The sequence below is a fragment of the Antechinus flavipes genome, chromosome 1 (genome assembly GCF_016432865.1).
Source record: "Antechinus flavipes isolate AdamAnt ecotype Samford, QLD, Australia chromosome 1, AdamAnt_v2, whole genome shotgun sequence".
NCBI lineage: Eukaryota > Metazoa > Chordata > Mammalia > Dasyuromorphia > Dasyuridae > Antechinus > Antechinus flavipes.
Genome location: NC_067398.1, coordinates 724,335,717 through 724,359,953, shown reverse-complemented (window position 1 = coordinate 724,359,953; position 24,237 = coordinate 724,335,717). Strand labels below are relative to the sequence as shown.

Sequence of the window (24,237 nt, the reverse complement as noted above, 5' to 3'; positions counted from 1 at the left end):
TCCCCCATTCCTTTGAGAAGGCAAGTAATTTGACAGAGGTTTTATAGGTGCCATTCTGCAAAACATACGTCCATATTAGTCACTCTGTCAAAGAAAACTGCCCCCCCCAAAAAAGAAAAAGTATGCTTCAGTCTGCATTCAGACTCCATAAATTCATTCTCTGTTTATGAAGAGCATTTTTCACCATGAGTCCTTCAGAATGGTTTTCAACCATTCACTATTGACCATTTGTTTACACTGTTGTGCTGGTTCAGCTCATTTCACTTTTCAGCAGTTCTTGTCTTTCCACAGTTTTCTGATAGCATCCTTCCTCACTTCTGATATCATAAAAGTATTTTATCACAGCCAAATGCAATAACTTTTTCAGCCATTCTCCAATGAATGGGCATCTTCTCACTTTCCAATTCATTGAAACTACAGAAACAGCTGTTGTATTTTTGTACAAATAGGTCCTTCCACTCACCCCCATTTTTTATATTTCTTTGGAATACAGATCTACTACAGGATCCTATGCAGACACTGTGGTATGTTAGTTATTCAAGATGCACTGCATCTCCAGCTATCACCAGTCACCTTGACTTAGTCTTCCCACTGGACTGGTGATTGAGATGAGCTGGACTCTCTCTTTTATGCACTGACCTTCAGTAGTGTCTCCCATTATAGGGTATGATCCTTGAGGGCAGGAAATATTTTTTGCTGTTCTTTCTACTTCCTGCATTTAGCATGGATTGAAATGCTGGCTAAAACCTTGTTTGTGCTCTAATTCTTTTTTTTTTTACTTATTTAATAAAAACTTTATATTGACAGAATCCATGCCAGGGTAATTTTTTACAACATTGTCCCTTGCACTCGCTTCTGTTTCGATTTTTCCCCTCCCTCCCTCCACCCGCTCCCCCAGATGGCAAGCAGTCCTATATATGTTAGATATGTTGCAGTATATCCTAGATACAATATATGTTTGCAGAACCGAACAGTTCTCTTGTTGTTTGTGCTCTAATTCACAGAAGGCACTGGGTACACTGACACAACAAAACCAACAATCTCCAGTTTCAAGAAGCTTTCATTTTCCTGCCATATCTAATATAAAAAAGGTAAGTCAAAGATTATTGGGGAAGGAAAAAAGAACTGAACAAATCAGGAAACGAGTCCAGGTAGGTCAGTCCCGAAGCCTGGTGCTGTGGATAAAGAATAGGACATCCATCAAGATTCAGACACTGTCACCCTGGCAAGTTAGTGACCTCTCTCCCTCAGTTTCCTCAACTTTACAATGGGAGTCATCTTGGCACCTTGAACAATATTACATGAAGGAGGAAATTATTTTTATAAAGTCATTAGCCCAGAGTCTAACACATAGGAGGTGATTGAAAAATCCTTGTCTCTTTTCCCTAAGGCCCTGAAAGGAAAGCTCAGGCTGTTCAGAAGGGAAGGGGAGGAAGCTATGGCTTTCAAGCATGAAGAGTTGGAGGGACTGGGAATGTCTTCTAGTTCAGTTTGGGAAGGGCTGCTGATGGAGGCTGGGAGGTACAGTGAGCAGAAAGACAGGCAAAAGTGAAGAGGCTGCAGACAAAAAGTGAAGATGAAGGGCCCTGAGCAGCTGTAGGGTCTCTGTCTTGGGGAAATTGGGGACATAACAAACTTTTTCAGACCCAGACAACCAAGCACCTACACACACACACACACACACACACACACACACACACACACACACACGTTTCCCATTGGAGCCTCTCAGGCCAAACTGACTAAGAGGCCAGCTGTAACTCACCTACTCTCCCAACCTGAAACACCCTCTCTTTCCTTTCTCTTCTGGGAATCCCTAGCTTTCTTCAAAGGTGTTAGGGGAAAAGGTCAGAAGCAAGCTACTTTTCCTGATTCATCAATAAATTTGATGTGCATGTTTATCTACGCCTTTAATAACAGGATTCCATGGATACTGTGCTTTAAGATGTACAAAGTGTGTTACATGTTATCTCAAGATGCAGATAAAAAATGTATATGGCTCAGTACAAAACTCTTAGGCACCTGAATGTTGACCACTTCCTAAGCTGCTATTAAACCATTCACAATCCCTCATACAGCCACTATACTGTTCTAATTATTCCTACTTTATGTTACTATTACCTCCCTCATCTTTCTCTCTTTCATGTTGGAAGCATGATGCTCTCAAAGTTGGTGCTTTGGCTAATGGACCAGTGTGTGTTTTATTGAGGGTCTCTTTATTGTTTGGACACATCACTGTCATTCACACTGACTCTCCCCTCCCCAACAAAGAGCTCCTGATTAATAATTAAATATTGTCAAGGAAAACCCATTTGCTACATTTTAAGGAATTTGCCCCCTATGCTTCTCTAGTCAATCACCATTCTCCTGAAGAGAAATGGTTCACCAACACAAACTGAAGGGCTCTCCCCATTCATTCTCTTTCCAAGGAGTAACAAGTAAACGGAACAAGGAGAGTCTTCCTGAGAAAAGTATGGCTTCACTGGTTATATTGATGAGGTTTTTCTCCATCAGGATTTCTATAACTGAGTTAAATGTTATGATCCAGGACAATGGCTCCCCCTATTCAGCACATTAATAAGCTTTCTTATCAGCCTGCATTCTATTATGCATTGAAAGACCTGCATTTTGAACCAAGGCTCTTCCGCATTTATTGCCAGGATAGGGCTTCTCTCCAGCCCGAGTTCTCTGATGCAGACTCAGGGATGTTCTCTGGGGGAAAGCTTTCCCACATTCACCACATTAATAAGTTTCCTCTCCAGTATGAATTCTGTAGTGTGTTGTGAGATCTGTCTTCTGGCAGATCTTTCCACATTCAGAGCATTCATATGGTTTCTCTGTGCTATGAATACTAGTGGGATCAGTAAGATCAGACTTCTGAGAGAATGCCTTTCCCCACAAGCTACAATCAAAAGGTTCCATTCCTGGGTGAGTTCTCTGGTGCTGACAAAGTTTTGAGTTTCTTGGGAATGCCTTCCCACATTCAGTGCATTCGTAGGGCTTCTCACCACTAGGAATAAAACTGTGATGAGTGAGAATGAATTTCTGAGAGAACGCCTACCCATACATGACATTCACGAAGGTTTTATTCCTGAGTGAGTTCTCTGGTGCAAAGTTTAGAGCATTGTCTTCCCATAGTCAGAACATTCATAGGATCTGTCTCCAGTGTAAGTTCTCTGATGTAGAGTCAGGGCTGTGCTCTGGGCAAAGGTTTTCCCACAGTCACTGCATTTAAAAGGTTTTTCTCCAGTGTGAATCCTATAACGTCCTATGAGATCTATTTTCTGGTGGAAGGCCTTTCCACATTCATTGCATTCAAAAGGTTTCTCTCCAGTATGAATTCTGGAGGGTTGCATAAGAGACTTTCCTTATGCTGAAAAGCCATTCCACCTTCATGACATTTTTAAGATTTCTTTTTACTATCAGTATGAGAGTGTCCAGTAAGATCTGTCTTCTGACAAATTGTCTTCCTACATTTAATCAGTTTGTGATACTTGTTTCCTGTGTCAATACTCTGGTGTGGAATAAGTCCATTCTCTTGTGTCCAGTGGACACTGTCCATTGGAATCCACTGGACTTCCCCTGGCTCCAGGTGAGAGTTCACGGCCAGGCTGGAAACTGCATGGCCTAATCCAGATGGAGAAGAAGGGTCAGAAGCTCTTCAGGCCCAGAGGAACAAGCTAGAAAGGTCTAGGGAGGGTGCACAGTGAAAACAGCTGAACAGTGACTAGGTCTGCTTTTTTAGGAAGATATAGGAATGGAACAAGTAAGAGAGATGGGTTGGGAAAGATAAGGAGTTCATTTGACCCGTTCAATATTAAGGAGCTGGGATCTTCATGACTTCTTGAGAAGTCTGAGAGAAAGGAGGCAGAAGAAAATAGGAGGAAGAAGTGAGAGGGGCAAGGAGAAAATAGGGAGGAGGAAAAATGCTGTCAAGTATTGATCTAGGCCTTCAGAAATTCCCTCTGGCCTGAGGGAACAGAGCTGGAGTGGGGTCCCAAGGGAGGAGTCAGTGTCTAGATACACAAAATAAGAGCCCTTCAGCTAGGATCACCCTGGTTTTGGCCCCACTGTAATGAACAAAGCCTGCTAAAAATTAGACGTGGCCGCAGGAGAAAAAAGCAAATAACATTTTGAGTTATCCAAGGAGCCATCCTTACCCAGATAGACCAGGTTCCTGTAGTTCTCCAGCATCATGACCCAGTAAAGTTCCTTCTTGGAGGGGGTCCAGGAGGCCCCACTCCTCCCAGGTGAAGTCCACAGCCAAGTGCTGACTCCTGAAACAAATACATGCGTGCTGAGCCACGGACCTTACCTCAGATGAGCAGGAATAAGAATTCTCACCTCAGAGTGTTCAAAGCCAATCTTCAGGAGCAGTTAGCACATGGCTCAGGCTGTACTTGATTCTGAATCACAATCATTGCCAAGACCTGAAGCATGGATGGACTCTCTACCCCCTATCAGACTAGGTGCTAGGCCTTGGAGATACAAAGAAGGGCTTAACAGCCTCTGCCCTCAGGGAGCTCACAGTCTACAGTGGGGACAACAAGCACCTGAATAGTGACAAACACTTAGCTTGAGAAGTCCAGGCTTCTTCATCCTTACTTTACAGATGAACAAAATGAGGCTGAGAGAGGTTTCCTGGACCTCTCAGGTTCACAGAACTGTGGCTCCCATCTCTGTCTCCAGATTCCTACCCAACAGCTCAGTCTTCCCCCAAATGCAGCAGAGCCAAGCACTAGGCCTTTGTGAAGGGCTAATTCTGAGCCAGGCCCTGGGCTTCTTGTTGGGGATGCAGAGAAAAGTAAAAACAATCCTGTCTATGGAAAGCAAGACACTCAGCAGCTGAGACAGCAGGAGGAGGTCTGTAAAAGGAAGGCCTTGAGCTGAACCAAATAAGCCAGAGACTCCAAGAAGGGCAAGGTGAGGGAGAAAAGTATTCTAAACAGGGAGGGGAAATCAAGGTAGAGGAGATGGGGGGGTGGGGGGAGGTCATGTGTAAGGAACAGAAAACAGGCCAGTCTGGATGTACCACAGGAAGCATGGAAGAGTTCCTCAAAGACAAAGGAAAGGTAGGAAGGGATTGGTTTAAATGTCAAAAAGAGAATTTTATATTTGATCCTGAGGAATCAAGGGGAGGCAAAGCCAAGATAGAGACCAGGAAGTTGCCTTAGCTCTCTCCTGTTTCCCTTTAAACAACTTTAAATAAAACTTCTAAGTAAAATCTGCAGTGACAGAGACTGGGGGAAACCACTTTCCAGTCCAAGAAAACTTAGAAGGATCGCAGGAAAGGATCCATTTTACTTGGGTAAGAGTGGCACAGCCCAGCAAGGGCAGAGTCTGAGTGAGTCAGAGGGAATCTCTTAGCCACAGCTGGGATCAGGAAGTAAAGGACCAAAGTTCTGGCACAACAGACAAAATGCCAGCCCCGGGATCCTTGGTACAACAGGCAAAATGCCAATCCCGGGATCCTTGGCACAACAGGCATGACAAAGCCAAGTCATTGCAGGTAAGGGAGAAAGCAGGCCAAAAAGTGACCAGACCCCTGCTCCTTGTTACAAGAAGTCCGGAGAGTGAACACAGATCAACTTTAAGTCACAAAATGAGCTGGAGAATAAAGAGACAAAGAGAAACAAAGCAAGAAAGATAGATAGACAGACTCAGAGGGAGAAAGAGAGATAAAGAGAGATAGACAGAGACAGGCAGAGAGATATATAGAAGCAGAGAGATAGAGACAGACAGAGAGACAGACAGAGAGAGAAAGAGAGAGAGAGAGAGAGAGAGAGAGAGAGGAGAGAGAGAAAAGAGACAGAAAAGCCCTAACCATAGAAAATTAATATGGTGTAGATTGTTTCTAATAACTTTTTGGTAGAATCTCTGAGGTTCTCTAAGTATACCATCATATCATCAGCAAAGAGTGATAATTTGGTTTCCTCATTGCCTATTCTTATTCCTTTAATCTCTTTCTCAATTCTTATTGCCAAAGCTAGCATTTCTAATACAATATTAAATAGTAACGGTGATAGTGGGCAACCTTGTTTTACTCCTGATCTTATTGGGAATGGTTGCAGTTTGTCCCCATTACATATAATGCTTACTATTGGTTTTAAATAGATGCTACTGATTATTTTAAGGAAAAGTCCATTTATTCCTATACTCTCAAGAGTTTTTAATAGGAATGGATGTTGGATTTTATCAAATGCTTTTTCTGCATCTATTGAGATGATCATATGGTTTTTGTTAATTTGATGGCAATTATATTGATAGTTTTCCTAATATTGAACCAGCCCTGCATTCCTGGTATAAATCCTACTTGATCATGATGTATTATCCTGGGGATGATTTTCTGTAGTCTTTTTGCTAATATCTTATTTAAGATTTTAGCATCAATATTCATTAGGGAGATTGGTCTATAATTTTCTTTCTCTGTTTTCAACCTACCTGGTTTAGGTATCAGTACCATGTCTGTGTCATAAAAGGAGTTTGGTAGGACTCCTTCATTCCCTATTTTTTCAAATAGTTTATAAAGTATTGGGGCAAATTGTTCTTTGAATGTTTGGTAGAATCCAAATCAATCTCCAGTGCTCTTCCTCTTGTATTCCTGTTCATTCCAGGAAGGCCAGTGGGGAGTAGAGTTATAGAGGATGGCCGACATGTTAAGAAATCAAATCAAAGGAACAGAACATATCCAGGCCCAAAAAGAAAATTTTAGGTTCTTAAGGCATAAGATGTCTCCAAGTGTTTGAAAATTGATCATGGAGATGAAGAACTGATCAAGGTGGCAAAGGGTAGATTTCAAGATGACAGGAAGAAAATCTCCCAACAATTAGAGCTGATCTAAAACAAAATGAGGCAAGGTAAAATGGAGGAGGTGGGGAGATATCCCTCACTGAGCCTTTAAGTGGAAGCTGACATTGTGTATGGGATTCTGAAGCTGGGGTTCCCTTTCTAGTATAGATTAGGCTAGATGTCTTTAGAAGTTTCTTATAATCCTCCAAGATTGGTTACTTCTCAAGAACAGTCACTTGGGCCATGTTGGGCTGCCGGGGCCAGTGAAACTGCAGGTACATGGAAAAGTCCTCATGAAGGGGGATTTCTGCCCTGTAAAAGGGCTCCATGTGAGGACCTTGCAGTGCCCTTGCATCTCTGGGGTGCTGTTATACATCTCTTAATACTCGGTTATTGAGATGGGGCCATGGAAGTAGGAAGGCAAAAGGATTCCCAAGTAATTCATGGCCAGTGATAGCACTTAGAGAGAATCACTCTGAGCTGCAAGTTGTCAGAGTGGAACTGCATAGCCCAAGGTTAACACAAGATGCAGAGAGGAGGGATCAGGGATAAAAGTTTTAAAATGGGAGTTACAAAAAGCTCAGATTAGAACTTACTTCAGACACTTACTAGCTCTGAGACTTTTCCCCATCCATGACATGGAGACAATGCTAGCTCCTACTTTACAGAGCTGATTGTGGATCACCTGTGATAATATGTCCAGCACTTTGCAAGCCTTCAAGGAATGCAGAAATATTACAAGTGTGAGAACATCAAGACCACATGTCTTCTAGGCCATGGGCCTGTTATCAACTTGCCACTTCACAATCAGTCCTGTCTGAAGCCCAGAATTATGAAAGAGAATGATGGATTTAGGCCAATATAATAGCCTGTATCATCCCCAGAGTCCCTGCTGTCCCTTGCTGATGACACAGGGATATACGTGTAACCCCAGATAAGGAGTAACCTTCAAGAAGGTAAAATGAGCCCCTTAAGAAACTCCAATATTCTTTGATCCCATGAGCTTGGTTTGGAACAGGGAAGGAGATTGAAAAACATCATTTCCCACTTTTGGTTCTTCCCTTAGACTCAGGGACAAAGCTGAAAGTGCCTAAGGCAGGGAAGTCCCCAGAGCTTCTCCCTGACTGAGGGTGGGTGTTGATGTGAACTGGCAACAGATTAACTGTGGGAAGGCGAGGAGTGAGGGAATGAGAAAGCAAGAATGACTCAGATTTAAAAGCCTAAGTGAGTAGGAGGATAGCACTGCCTTTGATAGGGAAATTAGGAAAAGGGGAAGGTTGGAGTAGGGGATATCTGAGAAGAAGCCACTGGACTGGGGATGTTTGAGGGGGAATCAGAAATAACTGCTGGCTCAGAGAGTCTCCAAGGAGATGCAACCTGTCAGGCTTTCCCCAGAACCAAGTTAATTTAGGAAAACCAGCACTTATTCAGTGCCTGCTGATGCCAGGCACTGTGTTCAATACTGAAGATATAAAAAAGGTAAAACCCAGATGCTGTCCTGAAGCAGCTTAGGGGATCTACACAGGGTGGATACATCAGGGGACAACCTACAAATGGGAACATACAAATCAAACAAAGAAAGCACAGGGAGTGCGAGGGGATTGAGAGAGGAGGAAGCACTGGCTTTGAAGGGATCCAGGCAAAGCTCCTTACAGAAGTGGGGCATAGAAGCTGAGCCTCAAAGGAATCTAGGGACCCACTTGTACTGCTTCACACCTGCTCCCTGGGGATCCAGTGTGCACCTGATCATCTCCTTGAAAAGAGCCTGTACTTTGGCCTTTCTGGGTCTCTCAAGTACTTTGTCCAAGGCCTGATATACAAGAAGGGCCAATTCACTGTGATTTGGTGATTGAACAGCTGTTGGTGTAATGATAGAGAACAATGGAGAAATGACCTGCTTATATGATGATTTCAGGAAAGAGAAAGGGCCCAGAGCCTCATGCGGAGGAACATGGGGAGCAGATCGATTCTAGTAATCTGCTTCCCATTGATAGTGTCACCCGCAACTCTACCCACTCATTGGTTAAGTCTCCTTTCTGACTCCATAGATCTTCTCACAGGTCTTCCATTCCCCTACCTCATGTAGACTCTCCTGCTCACTCACCTGAACTTTGTAAGTCTCCTCCTAGTTGGATCTCCAGCCCCAAATCTCTGCCCACTGCAGTTCATCTCCAAGTCATTGAAGAGATTTTCCTATAGAACAGGTACAACTGTCCCACCCCACTGCCCCTCTACTTGAAATTCTAATGCTCCGTATTTCTTCTAGGATCAAATACTTGACTTCTAATGCTCTGCACAAAACTTAACTGGACTTTAAAAGCGGTTCTCGTGTGAGCCTGAGAAGGTCATTTACCTGATCTGACCTGGTTTTCTCATCTGCAGAATGAGAGGGTTAGACTCCAAGGACTTCCTTCAACATCTAAGTCCATGACTTTATGGGAGCCCATAATTATATGGAAGCCCAACAAACAAGAGCCCCTTCCTTCTGGACAAAGATGAACTAAAACAAGATGATCTCAGCAAGGAAAATGAAGAAGCAAAATATCAACTTTCTAAGAACCATGGTGCCATCCTCTATATTGAATTAGACAACCATGAGACTAACATCTTTTATGTTTTTTGTGAATTTATTTTCTTAAATATTTTCAAATTATATTTTAATCTGGATCAGCCCAGTAGAGTATTTTCCATCAGTGACTAAAGTAATGAGGTTTTTCTCCATCATGAATTCTATAGTACTGAGTATGTACTTTGATCAGAGGGACTGCTTTCCCCCATTAATTATATTTCTATGATTTCTCTCTGGCATCTATTCTCTGATGTCAGAAAAGACCTGAATTTGGGTTGTAGGCTTTCCAACCTTTGGTGCATTCGGGGGGGTTTCTCTTCAGTGTGAATTCTCTGGTGTCATTATGCAGCAGAAAAAGGCTTTCCCACCATCACTGCATTTGAAAGGCTGGAATGCTCCAACCTTTCCCAGTGTGAATGCTGAAGTATTATGTAAAATCTGACTTCTGGCAAAAGATTTTCCCACATTTAGAGCATTCATATGGCTTCTCTCCATATGTATACTGCTTTCATTGGTGAGATTAGACTTCTCAGAGAACATCTCCTCGTACACACTGCACTAATGACGGTTTAATCCCATGTGAGTTCTCTGGTGCTGAGTCAGGCGGGAGTTTGATTGGAATGTCTTCCCACATTCACTACACCCATAGGGTCTCTCTCCAGTGTGAGTTCTCTGATGTCGATTTAGCGTTGAACGCCAAGAAAAGGCTTTCCCACAATCGCTGCATTTAAAAGGGTCCTCTCCAGTGTGAATTCTGTAGTGGTGTGTAAGAATTACTTTGTGTCGGAAGGCCTTTCCACAGTTGCTGCATTTGAAAGGTTTCTCTCCAGTGTGAATTCTGTAATGCTGTGTAAGATTTACTTTCCGTGTGAAGACCTTTCCACATTCACTGCATTTGAAAGGTTGCTCTCCAGTGTGAATTCTGTAATGCTGTGTAAGATTTACTTTCCGTTTGAAGACCTTTCCACATTCACTGCATTTGAAAGGTTGCTCTCCAGTGTGAGTTCTGTAATGCTGTGTAAAATTTACTTTATGCCGGAAGGCCTTTCCACAGTCACTGCATTTGAAAGGTTTCTCTCCAGTGTGAATTCTGTAGTGTGCTGTAAGATTTATTTTCTGCCGGAAGGCCCTTCCACAGTCACTGCATTTGAAAGGTTTCTCTCCAGTGTGAATTCTGTAGTGCTCTATAAGCCTTGATTTTTTCTGGAAGACCTTTCCACATTCACTGCATTTGAAAGGTTGCTCTCCAGTGTGAATTCTGTAGTGTGCTGTAAGATTTATTTTCTGCCGGAAGGCCCTTCCACAGTCACTGCATTTGAAAGGTTTCTCTCCAGTGTGAATTCTGTAGTGCTCTATAAGCCTTGATTTTTTCTGGAAGACCTTTCCACATTCACTGCATTTGAAAGGTTGCTCTCCAGTGTGAATTCTGTAATGCTGTGTAAGATTTACTTTCCGTTTGAAGACCTTTCCACATTCACTGCATTTGAAAGGTTGCTCTCCAGTGTGAGTTCTGTAATGCTGTGTAAAATTTACTTTATGCCGGAAGGCCTTTCCACAGTCACTGCATTTGAAAGGTTTCTCTCCAGTGTGAATTCTGTAGTGTGCTGTAAGATTTATTTTCTGCCGGAAGGCCCTTCCACAGTCACTGCATTTGAAAGGTTTCTCTCCAGTGTGAATTCTGTAGTGCTCTATAAGCCTTGATTTTTTCTGGAAGACCTTTCCACATTCACTGCATTTATAGGATTTGTTTTGACTCTGAATACTGGAATGTTGAGTCAGATCTGCCTTCTGACAGGATGGCTTCTCACACAGAATCATTTCAGAGCAACTTTTGCCTATATGAGTTCCCTGCTGTACAGTAAGTTCGTTATTCAGGAGGAAAGAATTCCCATTTTCATGAAATTGCTCTTCAGCATGAATTTCAGATGTTTTAATGGAGTCCAAACCAGAATGGAAAGCTTTCTGACATTTCTTCCCCTCAGAATAGTTCTTTTGTGAATAGATTTTAGTGCACTGTCTTTGGAACAACTCCATGGTGAAGCTCCTTCTCTGATTCTCACTGTTATGGAGATCCATTACTACAGAGAGTCCCTGTTGTGGAATGAAGACTGGCTTTGGGCTGGAGGTTTGGCTGTATTTACAGGATTCAGAGGCTCTGACTTCAACTTCTGTTTGGATTTCTTTTCCTTGGCTCGAATGTTTCCCCTCATTGTTTTGCTCTTTTTTGAACTTGCCATAATACTCCCAGGCTTTTCCCATCTCAGAGGTGCAAGGGCTATAGCATAAGGATGTCATTTGGGAAAACTCTTTCATAGAAACACTTAACATTGGAGTTGACTCCTTAGTCTGAGGCCTAGTGCCCCCATCTGAAAGAAAGGAAAAGCAGAAATGCTTTTTGATTGGCCGAATAAGCTTTCTCATATGCTTCACTTTCCCCAATATTCCATGTGTTATTAGCATTATAAACATTTTTCCACTTGAAATCAATCCTGATAATTTCCACAATTTCTTTGAATTCACCAGGTTTATTCTTTCACATAACACAACAATATTATATTAGGGGAACATTCAAGAACTGATGCAGAAAATGTTAAATTAATAAAAACAGATACAAACTGCTGGTTCCCATATATCAACAGGAACAAAATAGCTTAAAGTATTTTTTTAGGAAATTTCTCATCTGAAAATCACACCTGGGAGAGTCCTTGAGTGACCACTGGGTCCAAGAGGAAGCTCTGTGTCACTCTTACTCTTGGCTTTCCAAAAACATAAAATCAATTCAAATTTCCACCCACAGAGTAGCAGTACTGCTCATTCAGAAAGCACCAAGAGAACTGAAGAATTTCCACCTGTCCCTACTATCAAGTGACATTGGTATGAAAAGGCAACATCATCCAAACAAACTAGAGGAGTGGAGGAAAATTACCTCCAAGACCTATGAGTGGGAGAAGGGGTTCAGGACCAAAAAGGTCACGTCCAGGATCACAAGGTGCTCATTTTTAGGGGGTTCTCACACAGATGGCACATACTTTATCTCACTCACTCACCTAACCAGCAAGCTCTTGAGACACTATCCATGGGTATCCTATGTGCTCTCCCTGACTCCAGCTGAGAGATCATGTCCCCATTGGACTCCACAAGACCTAGTCATGAGAACATGATGTAAAGGAAAGGTCATCTTGCAGCCCAATCTTCAAAGACCCTTAGAAGCAAGCTTGAAAGGCCAGGGAGTCTGTGGAGGAGTGTCCAGAGACACTTGAAGGAGGATCTGGTTTGGTTCTTGGAAAGATGCAGAGATGGGACAAATCATGGAATTTGGTTCAGAAAGACAATAAACTCATTTGGTTCGTTCCATTCTGAGGTATCTGGGGGCTTTCATGACTCAAGTCCTTGCCCTGGGACTTTAACAAGTCTCTCTGGCAAGAAGGAACAGAGCTGGGGGTGAGGTGGGGATCACCCCAGGGAGAACATAAGCACCCTGGCTTTGCCCTCGCTGAAATGAACAAGGGCTGGGGTTTCTTGATAAGCCCTTTAAGAGCACATCCTGGGGCCCCAGAGGAGCCATTCTTACCCAGGAAGACCAGGTTCCTGTAGTTCTCCAGCATCACGTCCCAGTAAAGCTCCTTCTGGGAGGGGTTCAGGAGGCCCCACTCCTCCCAGGTGAAGTCCACAGCCACATCCTGGAATGTCACCGATCCCTGAAACAAATACATTTGTGCCCAGTCAAGGACGGGGAAAGGGAGAGGAAGGGCTGATTCTCACTCTATTCAAGGTTCAGAGAACATACTGAAAGCAAATTTTTTTCTCTTGTTTAGTTGCTATTTTTATGACATATTATCTTTCTTATACAAGGAAAGATGGTTTTTAAAATTCATTTTTGTAAGATTTTGAGGGCCAAGGTTCTCCCTCTCCCCTTCTCAAGACAACAAGCAATCCCATATAGATTAAATCTATATAAGATTGAACATATACAATCAATGAGTCTGGTTGGGGAAACACATCAGAAAAAAAAGGGGAAAAAATACTCCCCCAAAAAGTGAAAACACGCCTTTGTTTTGATCCTCATTCAGGCTTCAGAGCTTTTTCTCTGGATATGAATGACATTTTCCAAACCAAGTCCATTGGAACTGCCTTGGATCACCACATGGCTGAGAAGAACTAAGTGTGGCCTAGCTGATCATTGCACAATCTGAAACCAAAGCCTTTAGAAGCCTCAGGCTGGGCCAGAGCCTGAATCAAGTAACAAGAGAACCCTCTTTTTCAAGTCAATAAGCACTCAGAGAGGTCTCCCTTGAGCCAAGCTCTGGGCTAAGTCCTGGGGATACAAAAAAAGGGCAAAAAAAGCCGTGACTCAGGGAGCTCCCAGTCCACTGGGGGAGACAACAAGCCCAAGAACAGTCCTGCCTGAGGATGGCAAGGCACTGAGCAGCTGAGGGGCAGGAGGGGATCTGGGAAAGGCAGGGCTTGAGCTCAATGTGGAACAATAAGCCAGAGACTCCCAAAGTCTCTGTGAAGTGAAAGTGTCAAAGTGAAGTGAGGGGAGAAAAGCATTCCAGCCAGGGAGGGGAACCAGGCCAGTCTGGGTAGACCACAGGAAGCATGGAGGAGTCGCACACTAACATATGGTAAAGGGCAGAAGCAAAGCCATGAATGCAAATGGAGGATTTTATCTGTAATCCTGGCCTATAGGAAGGGCTCAAACCAGTGGGACTTGGTGACTGAAAGGTATCAGGTGCTCTGAGGTGTGAGAGCTTTGGAGAAAGGGTCTGTCTGCCCTCTAGGACTTAAGACACCTGTCAGGGAGGGGATGGTGCTGTAATGCTGGAGAAACTGAGGCAAGACAGAGATTAGAGAGTTTTTTTATATTTTAGTTGTATTTCTGAGGAGAGATTTTCTGGGACAAAGGATCCATTTTGGTCCCACGGCTGATGTCTCAAAGCATTCAGCAGCAGCATTGTGACCTTCCAGTGAATTATGTATGGCTCCAAGATGGGGAGAGGAAGGCAAGGGGTGGAGTCCCAGCACTGGTAGGTAAAATGCCAGAATTTCCAGGCAGGGAGGATCTATTCCCTTCTCTCAAGCTGAGAGAACCACCATAAATTCTGATAAACCAGGAGTGAAGGGGGAGTTAATGAGAGACAGAAAGTCTGGAACTCAGAGAGAAAGGATGTCAGTTAGGTATCTGAGACAGGACATCTGGAGCTTTGTCTTTTGGAGTGCCAGAGAGGCAAGATCTTCACAGCCCTAATTATCTCAGTCCTAATGAACAGGAAGGGGGGCGGGGGGGATTGAGGCAGAACAATTGAAGGAACTGAGGCAGAATTAATTAAAGAAACAGACAGGAACATTTAGGGAAACTGAGGCAGAACAATAAAAGGAAACTGTGCTACTCACCTGGGGGGGCCTAATATTGAGAAACATAGGGGCCAGCATGGCCCTCTCCTCCTCGCCTGGTACGAGGCTTATGAGGTCCCTGAAGGCTGAGCTACAAAGGAACAAGGAGCCATGAACAGGGTTAGCCTTTTGCCCCTCCCAGCTCCCAAACCTCCCTCTGCTTAGAAGCCCACAGTCCTCCCTGCTCCCACAAACCCCAGGGGGAAGGCTTGTCTGTTTCCAGGGCTTGGATCAACTAAACCTGCACTGATGAAATGCCTACTGTATACCTCCCTCCAGTCTTGGGCGTCAGGGACAAAATAAAGCCTAGATTGTCTCTCTCCCTTAACACCCCCAGAGCAGTCCTAAAAAATGGCTGGTCATCGGGGAAGGGGTGGACAGTAATACTTGGAAGGAAGATCTGGAGTGGGGGCAGGAAGGACTTTTTGGGGAGTGCTAAGGAGGTGAGGCTTGGATGGTTCAGAAATGATGAGGGGGGTCACCATTTTTTTAAAATAACTTTTTTTATTGACAGAACCCGTGCCAGGGTAATTTTTTACAAGATTATCACTTGTACTCACTTCTGTTGGAGGTCACCATTTAATTTAAATAAAGCCAGAGCAATCTTTAGAAGCAAAGCAAAACTTATTATACATTCTCAAGAAATGGGCGGCCTACTCATCCAGCAGAGAATCGAAGGAAGCACCATAGGGGGCAGGGTCATCACTTTTAATCCCTAAGCATATACCCCACCGACCACTGACCCTCATCCTTATTGGCTGAGGATCTTACATTCTAAACGCAGGAGCTACCCAAGAAATTGAACTTGACCAATAAGTACATAGTTACCCATATTTGAAATAGGGAGATGCTGATGTCATGGGAGGATAGCAGGAAGGGGACTTGGGTATGCCCTTGACTCAATGCTTAAAGTCCTTCAGGCCTGCTCAAACTCTGAACTAGATGAAGCCTTACTCGATTTTCACAACTGTCTTAAAAGATCTCACCTCATCTCGTTCAGGCTGAAGCTCCTTTCCCGGGCCATGGGAGAGAGGTCGGGGGAGAGGCTAGTGTGAAGACTAAGAAGGGAGAAAGGAATGTGGGAGCCCCATATCATCTGTGTCAGAGAGAGGGATTTGGGGAGTGGAAGGGGAAAGAAGAGGAAGAGGAAATGGGAGAGGGAGAAAGCGGGAGTGGGGGAAATGAAGGGGCAAAAAAAGAGGTGAGACGGTAAGAGAGAAAAAAAGGGAAGGGGAGCAGAAAGGAAGGAGGGAAAGGGCGGTCCTCGCAGGATCCAGCAGCCCTTGCTCAATTTCACAGATTAGACAACTGAGGTAAGGAGAGGGAGCAGAAACCGGGGGGGGGGGGCGGGGGTCCCAAGCCCCTTACCTTGTCCCGGACCCAGGACCAGCGTTGTCGCCCCCGCAGAAACCAGACTTTAATGGCCTCTGAACAGCTTCTGGATAGAGGATCTACAGCAACTTCCGCGTCAGCACTGTAGCTCACTGGGGTGGGGGCGCACCCATTGGCTGGCTTCCCGAGGCGGGGCGTTGACCCATTTTTCCTTGGGCTGCAGTTGAGGAAAAGGGAATTGGCCTCTTTCACACTCATATTCTCTTTCCCGCCGCCTGGAACTTTGAGCCAATCAGAGAGGCCGCCGCTACCGCTGTCCCGCCCCCGAGGCGCCCCTCCGCCGCCCCATCCCTTCACTCCTAGCAGTTTTGGGGCGACTCTAGCTAGCGAGCTAGCTCTCAGCGAGGGGAGCGGGGGAGGAGAGAGGCAGTGACAATGGCCCCCAGCAGTGAGGGGGCGGGGCCACAGGGCACGCGCCCAGGAATTTTCTATAACCCGCAGTTAAGGGATACAAATGTGTCCTAGAGCTTCAGTAGCAGAGACGTAATAACCACGTGTACGTAACAACGCCATTGACACATAATAACCTCGCTGATACATAATAACCCCGTTGACACGCAATAAAGCCATACATACATACATTAAGGGTATGTTGTTCAGCCCTAAAGCTCCAGGCCTGACGGGACTCACGCACTCTCGGAAGCGCGGCCCTGTTCCGCTTAGCGCACTGACGCTCGCTGACAGCCATCAAGTCCCAGCCCCCGCCAAGGCTGATTCACGGGATTAGGGGACAGAGGAGGATAGAAAGTGATGCGGGTGCGAGACCCGAGCTGAGACCAGCTCCCCTCCCCTCCTCTACTTTCCCTCCCGCCTCTCCAGGAAACCCCCCGGGCGCCACTTCTTGCCCAGACTTCAGCCTCAGCCTTTCGACCTGCAGCTCCTGCCGCTCTCCCCATCCACCTGCCGCATCATTTCTGCTTCGGGCCCACTGCAGACTCGGGAATCCAGGTCCAACGTCTTTATATGACACGTGCTTTCCTTCCAACAAGGTTTAGGGAGTGACTCCTGTGAGCAAGGCCCTCTCCCAAGCTCTCAGGGGCCTCCAGGGATCTGAAAAGCCCATCTACTGCTGTGCCCAGGAACGTGTAACGCCCCTGCATTACCCACTTGGGGCCCGTTGGGACTTGACAAGGCACCTAGTCCCTTCATTGTCTAACGAACAAAGGGAGCCGGGACCTGGTCCTCTGAGCCCTGACATCCCTTGTTCTAAGGCCCCTCCCTCCTCTGACACCCCCTGTTCTAAGGCCCTCCCTCTGGCCTCAATGTCTCCCTGCATTTATCCCTCCTCTGATGAGATTTAGGCCAATATTGTGGTCTTCAACAGTTTGTTGGAAAGTTAAGGAACAATCTGCAAGAGCAACTGTGCTTCCTGAGGCCATTTCAGGGTAGTCTGCACTTTGTATAGTGACTCTTAGCACTAAGGCTCTCTGTCTCAGCCCTGGACATTTGTCTTAAGGAGAGGAAATTTCTTTACTGGGAGCTCCTTAGACCCACAGAATCACAGAATAATCCAAAAGCATCCCTGAAAGGCGAGGAGAAAATGCAATGTATTTGAAAATAACAGCAACTTTGTCCAATATATGATGCCTGAAAATGTGGCCGTTTAATGTCATTATTTACTTAGCGGGCATTACCTATATTTTCTTTACATTTTCTTTAGCTTTTATCACTTTATACACGTCTGCTCCCATTTCTATGAATTCCTCATGTTTGCTTCTTAAAGCGTCTTTCCCTTGCATTGATCACATGCTACACCTTGTTCAGATTCCCTTATTGTTCCTCCCCCAAAAAGATGCTTCCAACTTTACACAATTACAGGCATTTCTGCTGAGAATGTTTGTACAAGTCATTTTTTTAGTGAAATTTTTGGTATATTTTTAGTTACACCTAAAAATATTTTTTAACAATAGTTTCTGAAAACATTTTAAGTTCCCTCTCCTTTCACTTCATTGAGAAGGAAAACAAATTGATATAAATTATACATGTGGAAGCAATGAAAACATATTATCCATGTTCAGGCCACAGAGACTTGCTAAAGTTCCAGGGTAAGCACTTGTAGTCATGAAAGCTTCCAGATACCTCTGTATTGTATGGACCAAATGAACTCATCTTTCTGAAGACAATTCCCTTCTTTGCTCCATCTCTTCTTCTTTCCAGGAAAACAAAACCAGATGACCCTTCAGATATTTTTTATGTGTTCCTCTGTGATCCCCATATTATCAAAGCTCCATGGAGCTCAGCAGGATTGGGGAGTAATCCCCACATGAGCCGCCCACTGCTTCCCCAATTGCTAGCAAATGGTTTTATAATCTTTGATGAGGGCAAAACCGGACAGCCCATCCTGATAAACTGATGTAAATAAACTTAAATGGATTTATATTCTCTAGAAGAAATTCTAGAGAAAGACTCTTTTCATACACAAACCTGTATGGTCCCACACCCTCTGGGGGCAGGAAGAAAGATTATGCAAAGAATGTACCTTTTCAGATGCAAAACTTAAGTGGCCTGGCCTATTCTGGTCTATTCTGTTTCTGTATAAAATAAGTCTTTAGAAAATGTCTCTTTGTAAAAATCAGTATCATTTGGCTGCTTCAAATTTATCTTTAAGATTAGGGTGTTTAACCTCCAACTAGTCTTTAATCTGTTTTCATTGTCCATTAGTCAGTATATTTTATTACATTCTAATCTGAAAATATTTTTAATATTTCTGTCTTTACAAAATTTTTATGTCTTTACCATGTACCACTGAAAAAAGGTGTGTTCCTTTCTAGTTTCATTCAATTCTCTCTAGATATCTATCACATTTCACTTCTCTAAAATTCTATTTCCTTCCTTGATTTCTATCTTTTTTTTTAGGGGGATGGAATTTAAATTTTATCTCGTGCTGAGAAGGGAAGGTTAAGTCCTCTATTTCTATAAAACTATTATCTATCTTCACCTTGAATTCATTTAAACTTCTCTTTTAAAATTTGGGTGCTATAGCATTTGGTGCACATGGGTTCAGTATCATTGATTCATTGTTTATGGTATTTGTTAATCAAAATAAAGTTTGTTTATGACTTTTAATTAAATCTATTTTATCCATGAATTTGTCTGAGATCATAATTGCTAATCCACATCAGTAGAAACATAACTTTTACTCTGTGGGACCTGCACTGACTGTGCTTCACTCTCAATGGAGTGTGCATTCCTGATGACCTATTTTCTTTGGCACCTGTGGCTTGAGAGGTCTGCAAATCACTACTATTTCCAATGATTAGGTGGCCCTCATGGATGCTCCTGTTTCCCTGGAACCCGGTTTCTGCTGGGGCAGCATATGCTGGGCTGAGCTGCCTTCTTACTCTGGTGCAACAAACCTTTCATGCCGAGCCCCTCCCCACTTTTTTAAAAAGTGATAAATTAAAATCACTTTATTTAATATCTATTAAACAAAGACAAGGTACTAATGCTGTGGAACTTTTAGGTTCTCTTGGGCTGGAAAAGCCAAATCTTCTTCTGGGTTCTGGAGCTCTATATTTGTTTAGTTTCTTATCCATTAGTCTTTTGGAAAGACTTGTCAGCAAAAGCTTCAGGTGATCGTAGGGAAGACGCGACAACACTCCTCGAGGGAACTACAGCGTTCGCCCGGCTTCATCATCCGACATTTCCCCATCTGAGTAAATCAGAGCCGCCTTCGGGACAGGAATCAGCCTCGGTAACCATGGCCCGGGTTTTTCAGTAGCATCTCCAACCCAAAGTAATTCTTTATTCTTCTTTTGATACAAATATATAAGGGTGTTTAGTCTTTCCCAGACTTTGTGCTCGGGTCATCAGAAGAGGACCAAACGGACCAGGCTCGGGAAGGCAGTCCCACTGTGCCCTGTTCTAGGAAGCCATGTCCCACCTACTAGGGATAGCTCCTCCAGAGAGAACAGCACAAGCAGAAGCTGCACGTGGCTGCTCCCCGGACCGCCCAAGAGTTTTTAGGATGAAATTTAGCACTGGGCAGAGGGTGAGGCTTTCTCCCCCAGGGTCCGGAGAAATGGTGGAAGATGATCGTCTGGTTGTATTCCAGATCTGTGTTTTACTTGGGAACGCCCTGCCGGCTTTGCTCAGAGACGTCATTACTCGTTTTCTCATCTGCAGGCTTCCAGGACTCTGATTTCCGCATGCTTTCTCAGTGGTTGCTCCTGCAGGAGCGCAGGCGTCCGCCATAGACGCCCACTGCATGGCTCCCGGCCCCGAGCCCTCTCACAGGCAGCGAATGGTCTGGATGTCTGGCCCGAGGCCTCGGACACGCTAGCGCTCCAGCCCGCAGCCCTGCTACGCGAAAGCGTAGAGGAAGAGCACGAGTGGTTTTTTTGTTTGTTTTTCCCCTATCTTCCTCTGAATACAAGCCCAGATCTTCATAATTATCTGTGGTTCTTTTTCCTTTGCTTGCTCAATTTTACTTATATTTTATTTTTCTCAGGTTATTATTGTAATCAAATTTTAATCATGACTTTGAGTAAAGGTCTTCCTTTCTGAATTGTGCTCTGGAACTCCATCTCAGGGTGTTTCCGCTAGTTTCTCGAGCCTGCAAGCTTCAGCTCATCCCTCTACCGTGCAACCCAAATCAGGGATTCAGAGTGTGACCACAACCAGCAGCTTTCTCTTGGACCCCATCCAGCCAGCACGAAATCCCTCCTTCCTCATCTATGGCCACAGTAAGGGCCCAGATCTGCTCATCTCACCTTGGACGGGAGTTCAACTAGAGGGTCCTGCCATTCCACACTTTGGGCTTCAGGCAAACTTTCCTGAGGGTGGTACTGAAGTCTACAAAGCTGCCTCCAGGGCTTATTTTTTATAGTTTCCTTAGCCTCTGCCCCAGAACTTCAATTAGGTCAAAGAACTAACCTGGGTTTGTAGCAGCTCTTTTTGTGGTGGCAAAGAATTGGAAAGTGAGGGGATGCTCGTCAATACGTAAAAGTAATGGAACGTTATTGTCTATTAAAAAATGATGAGCAAGATGATTTTAGAAAGGCCTGGAAAGATTTATACAAACTGAGGTTGAGTGTAACAAGTAGTACCGGGAATACATCGTACAATGTAACAGCAAGATTGTGCGATGAACAGCTTTGAAAGACCTGGTTCTTCTCAGCAGTTCAGTGGTCCAAGCAATCCAGTGAAGTTTGGATAGAAAACACCATCTGCATCTGTTGGAATCCTTACAAACTGCTAACTAATTAGAGTTGATCTAATCTTACAAGAAGATGCTTTGGGCAGAACCTGAAACAAGGTACTAAGTAGGACTAATTAATACAAGGCTTGTGTTCACACCTTTACTCATTGGAGTTCACAAGTATGGGAGTTTCACAAAGTAAACTTTGTAACTTTATGAGTTCACACCTCCCTTGAAGCTCTTTGGGCCAGAGAGCACTATGGGAGAAATCCCACAATCCCTCTCTTGAAGAAGCATAAATAGAGCTTCAATGGGCCAGTCAAAGAAGTCCTTCAGAGTGAAGAAGCTACAAGTCGAGATTCCAGCGGAATTGCGCCAGAAGCTAACCCTCTCTCCAAGGCAAGGCAAGAGAGAATATATTTTCCACTTGGCTGGCTGGTCACAGAAGAGAATTCAGCTGGACTGGAGAGGAGCACTCTGGTGCAGACAGAGAGCACTTTGACAGATTTCACCGGAATGATATGAAGAGTAGTACTGGCTCTGGAGGCTGAAGAAAGCAGAGGCAGAAGCAAAGGACAAAGCGGCAAGAGCTCTTGGAACCAAGCAGAGAGATAGGCCTCTAAGCTAACCGGGCTATATTGGAGATAATAAAAGATCTGAACTTTTATCACCTGGCTGTGTTTTGAGAAGAAAAAGCTCACCACATTTTGGCGCCCGAACAGGGACCAACAAAATCCTGATTCCAGGGAAGGCACCCAGAGAGAACTATTATAATATTTTAAAGAAGAACAAGAACCTAACATTTTGAACTCACCACATGCATCCAGAGAGAGAAGTCTGGAAAATGAATGTAAATCAAGACAAACCATCTTCACGGTTTACTTTTCCTTCTGCTTTTTCTCTCTCTCATGATTTTTCCCTTTTGTTCTGATTTTTTCTCTACCAATATGATTCATAGACAAATATGTATTTTAAAAATAATGTACATGTATAATCAGAAAAAAAAAGAAAACAATAAAAAAATTAAAATTAACCCCCCACACACATACACTAACTGGAAAGTAGGGCTTTTCCTAAACTCCACCAAGATTGTTTTAGGAAAGAACTGCTTTACACAGACTTTAAATTATTTCTGCCTCTTCAAGTGATCTTAGAATTGTTATTTTATATAAACACCTCATTTATTATATGTGATGTTAGTTTATATTCTACTAAATTTATACACACAGAGAGATTACGGAAAAAAATGTAAGAATGTTGAAAAAATGTTTGAAAAACATTTCTGAAATAAGAATGATAGGGAGAAATTCAGGTTTTTTGGATTTTTTTTGTTTTGTTTTTTGGTGGTTAGAAGTTAATGAGTTCCAAATAAGGGCACTGGGAACGTGAAGCTGTCTCTGAAGAGAGTGGGGTCAAGAATTTGGTCAGGTTGTTTGGGAAGTTTGAAGGAAATAAAAAAAAAATTAGAAAGTAGCTGCCTCAGGAGATGTCTTTAAGAAGTTAAACATATACTTGAACATATTTAACATATATTGCATTACCTGCCATCTAGGGGAAAGGGTGAGGGGAAGGAAAGGAAAAGTTGGAACAGACAGTTTTGCAAGGGTCAATATTGAAAAATTACCCATGCATATATCTTGTAAATAAAAAGCTATAATAAAAAAAGAAAGAAGTTAAGTGATAACAATCAATTTACAGTCTTAAAGGCCTATCAGAAATTTTATAATTTTTACATGTCGTAAATAGTTACTATATGAACTATAAAAAACAATTACAAAACACCTTTCCCACAAATAAAGTGAGATCTAAACAACTGGAAAAATATCAATTGTTCACGGGTAGGCCAGGCTAATATAATAAAAACAAAAATTCTCCCTAAATTGGTCTACTTGTTCAATGCCTAGCCAATCAAACTGAAAAAAAAAATTGGCTTGAGCTACAAAAACAATAACAAAATTCATCTTGAAGAACAAAGGGGCAAGAAAATTAAGGATTAATGGGAAGAAACACAAAGGACAGTGGCCTCGCAATATCAGACCTAAAACTCTATTATAAAGCAGCAGTTATCAAAAACATCAAAAACAAACAAACAAAAAATAGAACTGGATAAGAAATAAAATGGTGTATCTGTGAAAGGGGTGACAATCACATGACACAATCGTATTTGATAAGCCTTCAAACTGTAGCTTCTGGGATAAAAATTAGGTCATCCGACTCTTTAGTGCACCCTCGTGGCTCCCTGTTACTTCCCCGATCCAACAGCGCTTTAGAAATGTTCCCTCTCCTCCCGGGTCAGGGGCTGCTTTTATGACATCAAGAGCCGCCCTTGGCGAGGCTGCAGTGGCCCGGAAGAACAAATGGAAGGAAATGTAGCAGAAAAGATGCGGCTGGGGGATGGGGAGAGCGGCAGGACCTGCCTATTCTCCTCCCACCCCGGGGAGGTGCTGTAATTAAAGACGATGCTTTTTGAGATGCGCGGGGAGGGTTGGTGAGGCTGAACCCGAAGTCTGGAGCCAGAAGCAGCGCCTGGGGGATTTCCTGGAGAGGAGAGGAGGGAAAGGTGGGGGAGGGGAGGGGCGCCGGGCTCAGCTCGGGTCTTGCGTCCCTTTCTGTCCGCCTCTGTCCCCTAATCCCGTGAATCAGCCTTGGCGGGAGCTGGGACTTGATGGCTGTCAGCGAGCGTCAGTGCGTTAAGTGGAACAGGGCCGCGCTTCCGAGAGTGCGTGAGTCCCGTCAGGCCTGGAGCTTTAGGGGCTCAACCACAACCCCCTAATGTACTATGTGTCAGTGGGATTATTACGTGTCAACGGGGCTACTACGTATCCGCGAGGTTATTACGTAACAATGGGACTATTGTGTATCAATGGCTTTGCTACGTATCATGGGGTTATTATGTCTCTGTGCTACAGAAGATGTAGGATAATTTGTATCTCTTAACTGCCTATTATAGAAA

At 43.8% G+C, this 24,237-nt stretch overlaps 2 protein-coding genes across 2 annotated transcripts in view; both read right to left on the bottom strand.

Moving 5' to 3' along the window:
• Positions 1 to 24,237, bottom strand: part of LOC127549068 (zinc finger protein 883-like) — a 129,131-nt gene that overhangs the window by 46,774 nt on the left and 58,120 nt on the right. The gene's annotated exons all lie outside the window — the stretch shown is intronic.
• On the bottom strand, positions 9,063 to 11,716 carry LOC127554342 (gastrula zinc finger protein XlCGF26.1-like). Its single transcript, XM_051986174.1, has one exon. It carries the CDS (start codon positions 11,684 to 11,686, stop codon positions 9,917 to 9,919), a length of 1,770 nt encoding a protein of 589 aa, XP_051842134.1. The 5' UTR covers positions 11,687 to 11,716; the 3' UTR covers positions 9,063 to 9,916.

Excerpts from the sequence above, each read along its gene's own strand:
- LOC127554342 (XM_051986174.1), bottom strand. The coding sequence starts at position 11,686 with ATGTTAAGTGTTTCTATGAAAGAGTTTTCCCAAATGACATCCTTATGC.